The sequence below is a fragment of the Gallus gallus genome, chromosome 28 (genome assembly GCF_016699485.2).
Source record: "Gallus gallus isolate bGalGal1 chromosome 28, bGalGal1.mat.broiler.GRCg7b, whole genome shotgun sequence".
Taxonomy (NCBI): Eukaryota; Metazoa; Chordata; class Aves; order Galliformes; family Phasianidae; genus Gallus; species Gallus gallus.
Genome location: NC_052559.1, coordinates 3078422 through 3093946, shown reverse-complemented (window position 1 = coordinate 3093946; position 15525 = coordinate 3078422). Strand labels below are relative to the sequence as shown.

General features: G+C 49.2%; 1 protein-coding gene across 3 annotated transcripts; it reads right to left on the bottom strand.

Annotated features, from left to right (window-relative positions):
* Positions 1-1917: 1917 nt before the first annotated feature.
* On the bottom strand, positions 1918-13392 carry LOC428335 (hyperpolarization activated cyclic nucleotide-gated potassium channel 2). Of its 3 annotated transcripts, XM_046904603.1 has the most exons (13): positions 13106-13392; positions 11199-11294; positions 10955-11017; positions 9697-9824; positions 9166-9280; positions 8392-8610; positions 7219-7332; positions 6786-6857; positions 6279-6391; positions 6034-6131; positions 5789-5955; positions 5488-5698; positions 1918-2433 (listed from the first exon to the last, which is right to left on the bottom strand). In XM_046904603.1, exons 1-12 carry the CDS (start codon positions 13187-13189, stop codon positions 5489-5491), a joined length of 1479 nt encoding a protein of 492 aa, XP_046760559.1. In that variant the 5' UTR covers positions 13190-13392; the 3' UTR covers positions 1918-2433; position 5488. The 3 variants fall into 3 exon arrangements, with proteins under 3 accessions (XP_046760559.1, NP_001034410.1, XP_015155430.1); NM_001039321.2 differs by having other exon boundaries at positions 1918-5698; XM_015299944.4 differs by having other exon boundaries at positions 1918-5698; positions 11562-13245.
* Positions 13393-15525: the final 2133 nt, after the last annotated feature.

Below are 15525 nucleotides of genomic sequence, written 5' to 3'. Positions count from 1 at the left end.
GGGCTGCCTTCTCTGCCAGGCTCCCCTTTATCTCCTACCAGCACAGCCAGGGATGTTTCCTAGGGCATCTCCCCAGCACTCCCCCACCAAACGCACACCACGCAGCACTCTGCCCTCTCTCCAAGGCAAACTGTCCTGGTAGGGCTGTCTACCCCCCCCACCCCTGTCATGCTGCCCCAAGGCATGGCCACAGAGCCACTCCCCACATCTGGCATCACAACCTTATCCCCACACCCAGCTCTATGAAAACAGCTGAGCCCCTTCTGGCTCATCGTAGCCCATCGTTGTGCTTGGGCTAAGGAAGGAGCCCAAGGGTTGAGGGAAGGGATGTGTGATTCCCCACACCTCCCATCAGGAACTGCTTCCCATACGGGAACACTCCTGAGAAGTAGCTCCGGGCACGGGGGCGTGCTGCTCCATTTGGGACACCAGGTAATTAACTGTCAGACAAGGCAGGGGAAGAGCTCTGTAAACAACTGCCACCCGAATGTGCACATTCAGCTGAAATCAGGGTGATTAATGGCCGCAGGGTTTTGTTCTGTCCATCCTGTGTTAACAGAGCCGCTTCCCGGAGTTTCCAGCAACCACCACAGTCTGTCCATAGGGCTCTGACCCGGCCCTGGTGAGGAAATGCCCAGGTCTCCTCCATGGGATAAGGCTCTGTATGGGCCAACCTCTTCCCAGCAGTGAGCCCGGGGTCTCCTCCTCCTCACTCCCACCCTCGCAGCTCAGCCTTGAGGCACCTCCGTGCCCCAAACCCATCTCCCCTTGGCCAGCTGTGGCAGAACAACCACCAAGCAGCTCTCAGACCTTCACCTTCCCACCACCCCCCATGCTGCAGTTTGTTCAGCCTCTCCCTTTCATGGATTTTTTTTCCCCCTTACAAATTGGAAGAGCGCACAGGTGATGCTTCTATTCCAGTGCTTAATCTCATGGTCTGCAGCCCTGCCTGCAGCAGGGGGTTGGAACCAACCTCAAGGTCCCTTCCAACCTGAGCTCCTCCTATGACTATGAAAGGACCACACTTGGACAGCTGGCCAAAGCCCAAAGTCCCTCAGTTCAGCATCGGACTGAGAGTCCAACTTGTCTTAAACTCTTTCAGAAATGGAAAAACAAAACGTGCTACCGAGAAACAAAACCCAGCAAACAGAGTGTTTGAGTTCAAGGTTGGACTCGGAACGTACATGATTTCCTTTTCCCTCCAGCACACTGATGCTGACACGAGCTGAGGGTCTTTTTCTTCCCTTCAGATAAAAGTAATACAATAAGCTGAAAAGTCCAGAGGAAATAAATACGAAAAGCAACATCATTTATAATAGAAGGCTCGTCTTTCCAGCTCATTACAGACTATTGGCCATCCATCAAAGGATCTGATTTGGATTTGTTTATACTACTTGTGATTACATTGTTCACATTAGGATGATCCCGAGAACCCCACTTAAACGGGTAAGATAAGATCTAAATGAAGCCTGCCTGGAAATGAGGGCAGAGGGGCTGAGATGCTGACATACCACAGCCCCCATGGTCCCATGGGGATGCTGGTGCACACGGATGGCTGCTGTGCATGGAGCTGAGCTGCAGGCAGCCATCCCAGCTTGCACAACCCCCAGACTATACCTGGTACCATAAATGTTACCCTGGATATACAGCCTGGAGGTCTCTTCCTTCCTACTCTTCCAGGTAGACGTTCCAGAATCGAGTTGGACATAATTGGTTTCATGGACTTTTCATTCTAGGACATAAGTTTGGAAGAAATTGGTGAAAACCAACAACCAGATGGATTTGTGACCATGGAGGAGATCAATACAGAGCCTCACACGCAGCCTCCAGCACCAACAGGTCACCAGACACCATCCAGAAGCACACACAGACTCCAAAAGCCCCAAACCCATCTTGTAACAGATCAGAAGAGAGAGCTTCAACGCAACAGGAATGCAGCAGTTTAATAAATAATCCATCAGAGGAGAGATTAGCCAGTGCTAAACACAACCTGAACTGAAATAAATACATTTCAATGTTAACTTAGAAAAGAGATACAGAAATGCACACCATAGTAAACTTAGAGCCGTTCTCCAATGAACGTGGGCTTGCTGTGTGCCCACACTTGAAAGATGACCAGAGATGTTAGCAGCAATTCAAGTGCAAATGGAAGGATAAAAACAAAGTTCCAAGTGAGTCCTTTGCAAAGGTAACAGCAAAAGGGCAAGCGGTGGTTTGATGCATTCAGTTTCTCTAATGCAACGAGATCAGCTTTATAAACTCACTCAGACTGCTGCTGTTAACGTTGGAGCTGCAGAGGAAGGGCAAGCTGAGCCCATCCTTTTGCTGTATGGTTGGGGTGTTGCTGTTACCAACTCACTGCAGAACACGATGCTGACTGGCCAGGCTCAGGCATCACATAGCAGATGAATGGGACTGACAGAAAAGGCTCCTCTAAAAAAAAAAAAAGAAAAGTTGCATTTCCATAGAAAATAACAAAACTTGGCAATGCTAACTCAATGCTCTGTACAGGTTTTCCAGCCTCCACCACCGACGCTGCAGGATTACCAGCCCTTCAGAATTAGGCACATTCTTCATTCAGGTCCAGTAATCTCAGCTCCGCCACCGCTGGGCTCGAGGCAGTGTCTCTCACATAAAGGCAGAATGGTGGCTCACATCCCTACGCCTAACAGGGAGAGAGGGGTTACAGCGGGGCCAAGAGACCCCCACCCAACTGAGGGAACTCCAGAAACGTGACAACAAATCCCTGCCTGCTTCCAACACCCATAACAACAAGCAGCATCTGCAGGGAAGGCAAGCAGGCTTGCTGCCCTCCAGGGAACCTCTGCACCCTCAGCACTGTGGGATTGGGAGCACCTCACACCCATCCCCATTGCACCACCTCTGCCTGCACAACCACGGCTGCATTGCAGATCCTGGCAGGTTGGGAAGAGACCTCGGTGGAAGAAATTACCATAGATAGGAAAGGACTTGGAAAAATATATATATCTATATCTATATATTTTCTATCATATAAATTAGGCTCGTCTTGGTTTTGTAACGTTCTGCTCTATTTTAACCTGTGAAGCTTTGGGTGTGAATGAGGTAACTATTCAGTGTTTAAATTTCAATTCATTTGCATGGGAGGGACGTAACTACTCGAGTTCATTTTAATGCAGTGCAAACAAATGAAGCACCAGATTTACCTGGTGAAGCTCCAGTCGAATAAAAGCTATTCCTGTGAGCAATACAGAGCTGGAATCGCTGCCTAGAAGTCAAAGTGAGGGGGTTTTCTTCAGGAAAGGTGTGTGCTGTGCATCCACAGTGCAACCTATCCCAACAAGGCCTGGAAACATGGGGCAGAGAGAAAACTGGAGGCTCCACACGTTGCTGATACCTTCTGCTAGCACTGCTCTCCAGTCCCACAGTCAGAGCTGCATAAGCAAACCCTCAGTGTCTGAGACTGCCGCTCTCTGCATGGGCAATCAGCTGCTCTTACAGTTCTTACTGCAGGATTTAAGTACCAGCCAAAGTTATTGGTAAACAAAGGATGAAATACTTCACTGAAATGCCCACCTCTGCTAACTAACTGGTCCAGAAAACTGGTAAGTCGACATGATGCTCTTAATTCAAGGCAAGCAGTGATTCTATACTGTTAGGCTCTTAAGGGATGAACACGAAGATGCAGAACTCCATCTGTTCAGTCACCACGAACCAGCTCTCCCTCTGCCAAGCTCACAGAAGAGGTGAAAAGCTATGAACACCCCGAGCCTCATGGCCCCTTCACATCCCTCAAGCAGGCACCCCGGGTGAAGCAAACTGAGAGCACTTGGGCCCCATAGGAGTGCCTGCTGTGCTTCAGGGCACTGTGATCTTTGGGGCTGTCTGGCTGATAGAAGTCATTAAATCCAGAGGCAAACAGCATTTTGGTCACTTCTGCACAGGAACAGCATCAAATGCAATGACCCATCTGCAAAGAACCAAGACATGAAGTGACAGCGATCCCTTTTGGTCTTTCTCCCCTAAATTACTGTCTTGAACCTACAGAGAAGTGATCCCCAGGAGAGAACACGACAGCTGTACAAATACCCCATGCTGAGATGGGACTATTTTTTGGCCACTGTACCCACAATCCCCTTAGCAACAAACTCCTTAAGTGCCCCCAGTCTGGTCTCTGCTTTCCCACTGCCCTTATTTCTGCTCTCACTCATACGATTGTTTCCTGCCCACTCCACTATCTCTATGTATCCATAAACAACCAAGCATTCCCTACGTATCTCCCTCAGCTTTCACAGCACTCAGAGTTTCTGTTTCTTCTTCTAAGCAGAGCTGAACCCTGCAGAAGAGGTTGCAGTTTCATTCAACAAAATGAAAGCCTTCAGAGATGCTACGTGGAATACAAGCTTGCAGGTTCAAAGCAATTGCAACCCTCATCAGGCTCCTTTGGGCTGAGGAAAAAAAAAAACAGATCATGCTCATTATCTGGTTTTAATATCAAGATGAGAAGAGTCTGTGGGAAAATCAACATGCTTCATAAAAGTGCTCAACAGCTATTTCTCTGACCTCACCCTCAGGAAGCCATGCTTTAAAGAAGTGAACTCTGCTAAGCACTTTGTTCTCCTGCCTCTTCAGAAGCTGTTTTCTAATCAACCTTTCCACCTCCAGAAGAAAATCCCCCCCCCAAAATCCTCCTACCTACTTCCTATGGAGGTAGTGACACACAGAAGTGTTGCATCAGCGTCACAACAACAACGAAAGCCAACATAAAAGCAACAGAAACCCCCATGAAAAATACCAACGTTGACCTCCTAAGCATCTGTAACTCATATAATTGCCTGCCGTCTGCCCATTCTCCCTTGTGAGCTCAGGACAGCATCAATTTCTTGTCTAAGTAAGTGTCACCTGGGTCAAAATGGACAAATTCACCAGATCCTCAAGATGGTGACTATACTATCTGTTCTTCATCCACGCACACTTTTTACTTGGTGTATTATTACAGTATGGGCTGAACAGTGCAGCTTCTCGGCCTCCCCCAGGCTGAGGTCAGCCAACTCAGCTGCGATGGGCTCAGCATCGAGTACCAATTATGTAAGGGGATGGGGGAACGTAACAGATGCCTTGTTTTATTCTGGCTGGCACACGAGTTAGTTCACATTAGAACACAGACAATGCTAGCTCCTTAATTTTTCACTGACGAGTTGAGTATTTGGCAGGTCACACCATGAAGTTCAGCGTTCACAACAAGGGCAGGGTTGCTTTAAAGAAATATCCCTTCATGCAGAGCAGTTCCGTATCTCCCCTTTCCGTCAGCACCAGACCATACAATTCAATTTTTGCACCAGCTGAATATATTTGGCTTGAAGGGAAACCACTTCCCTTCTCGTGAGCTGCTCGTGGTACAGTCTGTTATCTCGCTCCTTCTTGCTTCCCAACCCTCTCTCCCCAAACACCAACTAAGTCCATCCTTGATCTGGAGTTGAGACACAAGCCAGGTCCTTCTCTCCCAACCTCATACGCTGCTGTCCTCAAGCAGGGGCTCCTTGCCATCTGAAGCTCCAGCCTGTGGGCTGTGGGTGTGGGTCTGGGCTCCGTTATTGTGTTTTTTGTGGCTGCCTGATCTCAGGGTAAGGTTGTGTTCTGGAATGAACAAGGCCACCAGGAGTGACAGCAAGACAGAACAAGCTCCAAACAGGAAAGGAGGCCCTGGGATAATGCTGCTCTGTAGGGAAAAACAAAGGAATGATTAACGCTGAAGGCAAATGTCAGAAGAAGCACTGCAAAAACTGAATGATAAAACTGAACAGATTACCTCATCTGTTGGGTTGGCCATGTTGGGTTTGGAGGCCTTACCCAAAGTTTCCACCTCAGCCATTTCATTCAATTCCACATGGAAGAGATAGAAGACAAAGCCATAGAGAGCTGGCCCCAGGCCATTACACAGACCCCGAATTCCAGTGATCATCCCCTGCACTACACCTGGGGACAGAGAACGTTTGTGACCTGAGTGCTGCTAGGATGAACTTGCCCATGAGATAAATAAGCAATTGGACTTACCCTGCTGGTCAGGGTCTGCATTCCTAGACACCATGGCGCTGATGGCTGGGAAGGTGATGCTAGACATGGCAGCCACAGCCCCTGCTGCCCACATCATCCTTGGAAAGAAGGAAGCAGCAATCAGGAGGGAGGCTCCCAAGGAGCTGCTATAAACCAGCACTGCATGCGGAGCAGCATCTCCCTCTGCTGGGGACAGAGACCTGTCACAGTGCCACGGAGGGAAAACTAAAGATGGGCAAACTTACCAAGGCTGTGATCCAAAGCCATACCAGGCAAGCTGCAGGATCTGGAAGCCTAGTCCCAGCAGGATGGTGTTTTTATTTCCTATTGAACGCATGAGAATTCCCAACACTACTGTCTGGAAGTAAAAGAAAAACAAAGTAAGTGCAGAGAGACGACAACACACTGAAGAACAAGAGCACAGGAATCAGAGAGAACTCTTGCTGCCATGAGACTGCTCTACCACGCACAGGCACTCCTCCATTCTGATCACATTCTCATAGAAACCAGCATGTCCCTCTTTATGGCAAGCAAAGCATAACCTGTGATGCTTTATATAGCAACACAGGGCCACTCCACAGTTTGTTATTCCCTGACAATAGCTACACCCAGAAGACAATAGATCACAGGTAGCTGTAAGTGGTACTGATGGTATCTGAGTAGCCACAGGGATTCTGACAAGTCATTAATCCAAATTATCAGAAGTTTAGCACATTCCCATAACCTGATCATAGGCAGAAATTGCTTCTCACCTGAGCCAGTATAGAGAGAATTCCAACGACACCAATAAACGCTGCCACAGTCTCTGAGGAAAAACCAATGACCTGTGAAAACACCACAAAGGGACTTTTCAGGCAAGAGATGTGCACCATACAACAGAAACCACTCTGTCAGTGTCCTAACGTTTATTGACGCTGCTTATCAGTTCCCTAAACATTAATCAACTGTACATTCCATGACCTTACTGGAGTAAAATGCCTACAAAGTGATCAAGAGGCTCCCACATCTATTTTATCTTTTTTTTTTTTTTTTTTTTAAGAAAAGCTGGAACATGTCACTCTTTCTTATGGTTTCAGCTTCATTAAGCTACTGGCCAACATTAGCTTCTTATGGACATGCAGCTTAGAGAACATTTCCAGGCTGGGTTTGTGTATTCAGAGCCTTCCTTGCTCACAGTGCACTGACCTGTCGTAGGTACAGGAAAAAACTGGAGTACTGGCCAGCTTCAGGAAGGTAGGAGAGAAAGACAGTGATACAGATGAGCAGCACTGTAGAGTCCTGACCCACTTTCCTCAAAGACTATAGAAAAGAAGAGGGGGAAAAAAAAAAGTTAAAACCCATTGCATACTGTCCAGGTAAGCAAAAGTGTTTAAGTTACCATCTCACATGCAAAAAGGGAATGCTTGGATAAGACCACACTTGTTTATTCAGAACAGCCCTCTGTAAATGCCTTCTGTTCATAAACAGGAAATACCCAGCATTCCAGATGAAGATGTGAACACACAGCACACCAGATCAGACACAAAATTACATCAACTCACACCTTCGAATGAGGAATTTTTGCTTTTCAGTTTCTTACTTATATGGCCAAGTGCTCTTAATCCCAATTTTTGCTCCCTCAGACTGCCAACGTAATTCTACCAAGCAAGCAGAGGAGAGGTGAAACTCTGCAAGGCTCACTACCATTAGCAAGGCCCTAAAAAGCCAGGGACACACAAGACTTCTCTTGACACAATCCTACTGCCAAGTAAAGTAACTCATATTGCAGCAGCAGGTAGAAACCATGGTGCACTTGGAAAGCTATGGTCTTATTGCTTACTGTGGTGGGATGATTCACAGAAGTGGAATAACACCACTGAGGGCTACAATGTGGTCCAAGAGACTCCTGGATCCACAATAACACCCCGGTTCAGGTATTGGATAGACCAACCTATGGTGATGCCACGCAGAGAGACCTTGATAAGCTCCAAAGGTGGAACATAGTGAGGTTCAACAAAGAAAAGTGTAAGGTTTTACACTTGGGTTGGGGTAATCCCAGGTATGTACAATGGGAGAACTCCCTGAGAGTAGCCCTTCCAACCCAAGTCATTCTATGATCCTCTGATATTTCAAACATCTGGCACATTCCCTCCAAGAGATGCTCTTGCTTTGAGACTTGAGATACGTAGCTACGTCAGGTAAGAGAGAAGCTGTTAGTTTTATATACATGCAGGCTGTTATCAGTTAAATACTGTACCTTTGCCAGCATTCACCTTGATCTTTTGTGGAATGCATCTTTCTTTTGAGAGAACTAACAGCAGAACTAAAGCACCTACAAATATCACCAGAGTGCAGAAAAACAGCAGCAAGGTTACTTACAGCAAATGGGTCTGCTTGTTCCCAAGAGATTGGAGCTCCCCAGGAGACTGGACGCATCTCTTCTGGCAGAGATTCTGGCACAGCCAGCAGGATGAAACCAATATCCAGCAAAGCAACACCTGAAGCTAGCACAACTACTAGTGTATCACCATAGGCTTGGGAAAGGTATGCACCAATTGCTGGGCTTGTAACCAGACTAGCAGCAAATGTGGCTGACACCTAGAAGCATAAAAGATTAATAATACAGTTTCTTCTGACCAGAGCCTATTTTCTCCTCCACAGTAACTAAAGGGTATCAATTTTGCCATCTTGGAAGGAGACAATCCAAGTGGACAGAGATTCTTGTACACAGGGATATGGCACGTTTGCTTGGTGTCATCCAGGCTGAGTTCTAGCAAAAGGCAATTAAAGCTATCCTAACAGTTCATATTGGTTATGGTGCTTCCAGTAGCTCTATAGGAAGGGCACAATCACAGGCTACTTGTATGCACACCAGCATCATGGTCTGATCTCTTTAATTGAGCAAAGAAGCTGTCAGGCCAGGCTGATTTAAAGGCCAAGCAACAATACAGCTGGAGTTCAGATAACACAGAGATTAGCTTGCTCTCTCAGTGCTCAAAGAAAAGCAAGAACAAGGAGACTAACATTAGCAAAGCCCATATCATCTTGTAACAGATAATGCCCTCAAGCTTGATGACTGTAAGCCTCCCACCCTAATTTTACACCTGTCCAAGTATTTCCTTCAAGAGACAAGCCTGCTATTAAGCTCCTTACCAGGCCATATGCTGTACTGCGTTCATGCTCCTGTGTGATATCAGCAACATAGGCAAAAATCACTGAAAAGGTGACAGCAAAGACTCCAGACATGGAAATGACAGCAAAATACCACCTGAAACAGAGGTTACCAAAGGCAGAGTTAGAAACCAGCCACATGGCAGAGGTTGAATTACTACCCCTTCCATATTCTTCCTCCAGTCCATCTTATTTCACTGCATCATAAAGCACTCAGCAACACTGAGCTGCAGGCTTGTAGCCTATGAAGTTTTATGACTTATTTTCCCCTTATGTTATGGCTTATGTTTTACCAGGTGAAGCAATAAAGCTTTTCTTCCTGAAACTGAACCCTCTGGCAGAACTGGACGCGTAAATCAGTCTCTAGGCTGAGGAAAGGTACATGCCCAGGCTCCTTCTCTACTGGACAGACACTTCCATCTCATCTCCAAATGCAATACCAGCAAATCCTTCACTGTTGAGCTTCACACTTGCCCTTCTTCTCAGAAACACACAGAACAAGAACAAACTCACCACGGACTGATCTTCATAAGGGGAATTGGTGCACATGTGAAGAAGACAGTGAGGAGGAGGAAGGATTTCCTGCCCCAGACATCAGAGAGAGCACCAATCAGTGGGGCACTTAGAAAAGAAAGCAGACCCTAAGAAAAGACAGAAAAGATGCAGAATTTGACTGAGGGGTTTCTCTCTGACTATCAGCAGCAAGAGCTTTGAGACAACATCTGAAGATAAAGATAAGCCAACCCATTCCTATTTCCTGCAAGCAGGCAATGTTACCAAGACAGTTCATTAAGCTGCTCACATTTTCAGTGAGGAAAACAAAATCCTTGAGCAGCTAGATGCTGCTAAATAATCCAACCACATCCCATTCTCTGCAGCTGCTCAGCCTGCAGCTGTGGTCTTCCCAGGCACCCTTGTGCAGCAGGGAGTTGCCCTGCCAGTACCTAAAAAGATACTGGCACAGCTCTGGCACATTAACATCTGCTATAGTTCTAGGGAAAGCTTTCTCTTTTAGATGGAGCCGAGTCAGTCCTGATGGGAAACCAAAACCATTAAGCACAAATAAAATGGTTCAGTGCCTTTCAGTGTCTTTCAAACCAGAGATAAGCAGGGAATGGTCCTTAGGCATACCAGGGAGCACCCAACACACAGTGAAGGGAACCTCTCTGATGCTATTTCTTGAGATCTTTCTTGCCAGAACTGTGGCCTAGCAATACATCTCTTGCCTCACTTCTGAGTCAGAACACCTGGCTATTGTTTTTTCACTGTTTTTGCCTCAAATTCTGCTCTGGGGACTCTGGCCTAGTCACCGAGTCCATTTACCACACCACAGCACACTCCCTACTTTCTCTGATGAGAACCCACTAAGGCCAGTCCAATTTCAGTTTTTCTTACTGATAAGTTCAGATGTCATTGATTCCTTTTCTCCACAATTTGGTTCCATGGCTGATATCACAAAGATTTAGAATGCTCTCACAGCTGAAACACATTTGTTATAGCTCCAAACAGATGCTAACAAGCAGCACATTGTTCATTCTTCTCAGTAAGGTCAGCTACACAAACTACCCAATTTTATGTCTTATCAATCCTTCATTTTCCATTAGGTTTTCTAGTGAGCAACCCAACATTAAATATGAACATCAATTACTGGCTGACATCAGCAAATGCCATGGTTTGCCACTTCTTGCTTTGAACTCAGACTCAAATGAAAGCGAGGTACTGGTTAGACTTCATTACATGCACCCATGTGAGCAGAAGGAACAGCCCTTACCTTGACTCCATGAATCAGACCATTCATCAAGAACGTATGCTGAGGAAAAGTCTGGTGTAATACCTACAGGAGGAGAAATAAAAATAAAGAATGATAGCAACTTGTACAGGGTTTCCATTCCTGCAGGCAACTGGTGGCTACAGCTGCCTCTAAGAACACAGTACAGGGAAAATGGGAAGGACATCAGCATCTCAAGGCAAACCCTCAGCTACAAGAGGCAGTGTTCCCAAGGATGATCACTCACCGTCAGCATTGGAGTGGTCAGTAAACCCCAGGCAAAGAACTCCAGGAAAATCACCACCACTGCGTGGTACACGCTGGGCTCTCCAATCCCCTGTCGCTGCAAAACAAAGCTCCTCGTTAAAAAGATATGCACATCCTGGTCTGGGATCAATACATTGGGTTGGGAGCTGAAATGTCAGCTCTGACTGAAGCTGTGTCCATCTATCTGTTCATCCATCCCCCTCAGAGTGACTCCCTCTGTGTCTACCAATCCTTACCTGTCCTACAAAGCCAACTGGTTTCTTTCTTTCCTTCCCCTTCGAAGACCTGACATCTTTGATATCATTAAGCCTTCCCTAAAGAGAACTTAACACATCACCCTCACCTTTGACATGGACCCCCGCTGCCTATTTTGACAGCAGTAGATGCAACACCTCAGAAAAGGCTCCAGAAGTTTGGAAAGACGAGTTTAGCCCTCAGTGCTGACTCTGTATGTCCAATGTGATAAAAAAGGCAAATCCTTTAGATCAGCTTAAAAAAAAAAAAAAGCCCTGAAGAGTTTGCTTATCTTACTTTTAATAAAGATCTCTCCCAGCACTCCTAAAGCAGCATTTGTTCAGCTGCCTGCCCAGAAGGTTATCTCCTGCCATGCAGGACATACTTCCAAAGTCATGAGCTCACGAGTAAAACAAATCACGAGGAAAACTTCAGCTGAATTACATCAAAGAACAGCACAGACCAAACATTCAGTAGCACAACGCGCTCTCTTTCACAGGGGCTCATTTCTCACATTAGCAACAGTATGATTTCAACCCGACAGAAAGTGAGGTCTCCTTAAAAGAAGAAATCAAATCACCAGCATGGAACCAAGAGGCACCCAACCCTGCCCTAGGGGAGCCTCACAGCAGTCAGTGTTACTGCACACAACTGAGATGGTTGTTTGTAGCAGAGGAAGGAGGCCCAGGGTGGCACAAACCCACCTCGCTCCACTCACCTAACAGCCTCCCTGCAGAAGACAACAGCCCTCTCTTGCTTTCATCAGCCCTCCTTGTGCTCTCCCAACCATTAAATGTTTCTGTCACAACTGTAACAAAACTTAACAGCCCATCTCTTCACACAGTAGATGCAGAAATCCACGTGGAAGCTGTTCACACCTTCCACCTACCAATCACCTTGTTGCATTACACTCACTGAATTATTGAATGGCCTGGGTTGAAAAGAACTGCAATGATCATCGTGTTTCAAACCCCCTGCTATGTTCAGGGTCATCAACCAGCAGACCAGGCTGCCCAGAGCCACATCCAGCCTAGCCTTGAATGCCTCACGGATGGGGCATCCACAGCCTCCTTGGGCAATCTGCTCCACTCCTTAAGCAATAGAGAAGAGCTCATCTTTGGAGTCACCCCACAGTGCCACTCCTCTTGAGGATGTGCAGTTATAAAATAGGAAGAGATTGCTAGGAGCCTGCTGGATAGATTGATGACCAGGAACACAGGAAAAGCTCACTGCCACCTTATGCCCCACAGGTGTGCCTGGCTCTGAGCTGCCACACACCAGGCATGCTGCTGTAACTCACATTCCAGGTGCACAACAGCAATACCTGGAGCTTCTCACAGAACTCTCCAATCAAACACACATTTCACCCGGATCCAAAGGCAGTTTGCCATACAGTGACAGCACACACATCCCCAAGTTCCCACGCACGCCCACGGCAATAGAACCCCCACAGGGTCAGAGGAGCAGCCGTGTCCGGAGGAGGCTCCGACGGGCAGAGCCGCCTCACCCCAACCGGAGGGCAGCGGGGCCCGGTCGGCGGGAGCAGCTGTTGCCGGTACAGCGGCCTGGGGACGCGTGACATCCAGCAGGGCCAAGCCGCCCCAGCCGCACCACACCGCCCCGACCACCCCTTCCTCCTCCCCCTCCACTCACGCCGGCCCCGTCCCGTATGACGATCTTTTTGGCCAGCAGGACGCTGCGGTTGAGCCGCTTCTTCTTCTTCTTCTCGCCGGTCATGGCGCCGCCAGGCCGCTGCCGTTCCCCGGCCTCCGCGGCTGCCCCATCCTCCCAGCGGCGGGCAGCGCCGAGCCCGGCCCGGACCCGCGCCCAACGGGTGGGGTCAGAGCGCGGGACCCGGAGCGGAGCGGCGCGGCGGGAGAGGGTGGCGGATGGAGCGGGGGAAGGCGGGCGGCCCGGCCCGGAGGCCCCTCCCGCCGCACGGCCGCGCCCCCGTCGCCCGGACGATGGCGTTGACGGCCACTTCCGGCGCCCCGCTGTCGCGCGCTGAGCCCTCGCGTTCCATTGGCTGCTCCGCCCGCCGCCTGTCGGCTCATTGGTTGTAAGGGGCCGAGGGGCGGTGCTTCGCGGCTCGGCCCTCCAGGCTGGGGGGGGGGCGGTGCTGTGACGTCAGGCAGCTGCCGGGGATGGCGCAAGGCATGATGGGAGGCGCTGCTGGCCGCAGCGAGCAATTAACCCGCGCTAATTAACGTCGTGCTGCCCCCAGTTGGGCTTTTAGCTCCGCGCTGCGCCCTTAATGGGCTGGTGTGCTGCAGGAGGCACCGGGTGCCTTGGCAGCTCGAGCACTGAGTGGGGGTTCGGCACTTCCAGGGAGCTCCTGGACTGCCCCAGAGCAGAGGATCGGTGTGGTTGGGCTGGAAGGGATCCCCACCCCCACCCCTGCATGGGCTGAGTGCCCCTTCACCTCCAGCTCGGGGTGCCCAGGGCCCACCCATGGCTTTGGGCACCTCCGGGGATGGGGCCTCACTGCCTCAGGGTGAAAGATTTTCCTCTCACGTCCAACCTAAAGCTCTCATCTTTTAGTTTTAAACCATTCCCTCTCGTCCTATTGCTATCAAACGACCATTCTGCAGCATCCCAACATCCCCTGGGCCTCCAGGGCCACCACGTGGGTCCCTTCTGGCTCTGGGTTAGGTGGTATTGTGTCCCAGGAGCAGCCCTGGGCTCTGCCTTGGGTTACTCAGGGGGTTGGAGAAAGCAGTTTGGGCTCTGTGTGCCCCCATTGCTGCAGCCCCTATGAAAGATGAGCGGTGCTCCCACCCCCCCCCCCCCCTCCATCCTCACATTAAAGGTGCCAGATGGGCTGAAACCAAAGGCTGTGCCCTGGGGAGGCAGAGGGCAGCCCTGCCCAATGGGGGATCATTGCAGTCGGCTTCATCTGAGTGCTCAGCCCTGCCCCAGTGCTGCTGCAGCCCCGCACGCCCGCAGCCCTGACCAGCTCTCCTATTTCACCACGCTTGCTTTAACGTGTCCTGATGTGTCAGCACTTGGGGGGATTCGTGTTTCAGGGAGGGCTCCTCTCTGCTGGCACAGCTTCGGAGCAAAGCGTCCCTGCTGCTTCTTTTGGTAGAGCCAAAGAGAGAACTCTCATCCTTTCTCAGGTGGGGGAAGCAGTGTAACAGCAGCCAGCTGCCTTCCCAGCGTGGTCCCAGCCCCTTCACTCCAAACCCACCACCAAATGGGGACGTTGTGACAGCCGTGGCCCTGGGCTCAGCACTGACAGAGGCCTGCGTCTGCTTCAGCAACACTGCTTGTATGCGTGTGTTCCCCACTCCTAATTCATGCTTCGTGGGAAGTTATGTAAATGGCTTGCTGCTGGGGAGCAGCAGGGCAGGAGGCCAACACTTATTGCCCTCCCTTCTCCTCCCACTCCTCTCCACATCGTCCATCCGTGGCTCTGTGGTGCTGGCTGTGTGGGTTGGTGCTGGAGCCATATGTGTCAGGGCTATGGGGGCCTCTTGCAGCATCTCAGCTAGAAATGTGAAGGGCTGCAGCCTGGAGAGAGATGGAAGTCAGCCCTGCCTGTCCTGAGGCTGTTCTATGGCAGGATAGCCTGGGGGATCCCACAGCAGGGCAGGACCCTCCCCATGGGGGGGATGATATAGGCTGGTTTGTTTAGCAATAGGGATCAGCACATTAGTTTAAGGACCAATATATTCCTTTAGCAAAAGGAATCAATGAGTGCTAGCTCTAAAACATCCCATTTCAACCTTGCTTGGCAGGTGAACAGCCTTGTTTTCTCTTCATTCTGCTTCACAAGAAGCACTGGGGTCCTAATAGGCTGCTTACATTTCAGCAGGTGCAAGGATCTTTTCCTTGGATTTTCACATGTATTGCTTTGGAAGTTGCTCACTATGGCACAACAAGCAATGGAAATTTGCCATATAGGGGAAAAAACAGCTGAAGGTTGGCCAAAGGTCTCAGTGCTGGAAGTGATGGTGGAAAAATAGGGAGAAAGTAAGTGGGCATCCAACCACCCTAAATGCTACAGCACATGCCCAGGGGGATATTAACATATATTAATGAGTTCTTGGAAAATAATGAATATGCATGAA

Excerpts from the sequence above, each read along its gene's own strand:
- LOC428335 (NM_001039321.2), bottom strand. The coding sequence starts at position 13,189 with ATGACCGGCGAGAAGAAGAAGAAGAAGCGGCTCAACCGCAGCGTCCTG. Across the intron at positions 8,611-9,165 it reads GCAGTACAGCATATGGCCTG|GTGTCAGCCACATTTGCTGC; the intron begins GTAAGGAGCTTA and ends TTATGCTTCTAG. Across the intron at positions 6,392-6,785 it reads TTCTCTCTATACTGGCTCAG|ACAGTAGTGTTGGGAATTCT; the intron begins GTGAGAAGCAAT and ends TTTTACTTCCAG.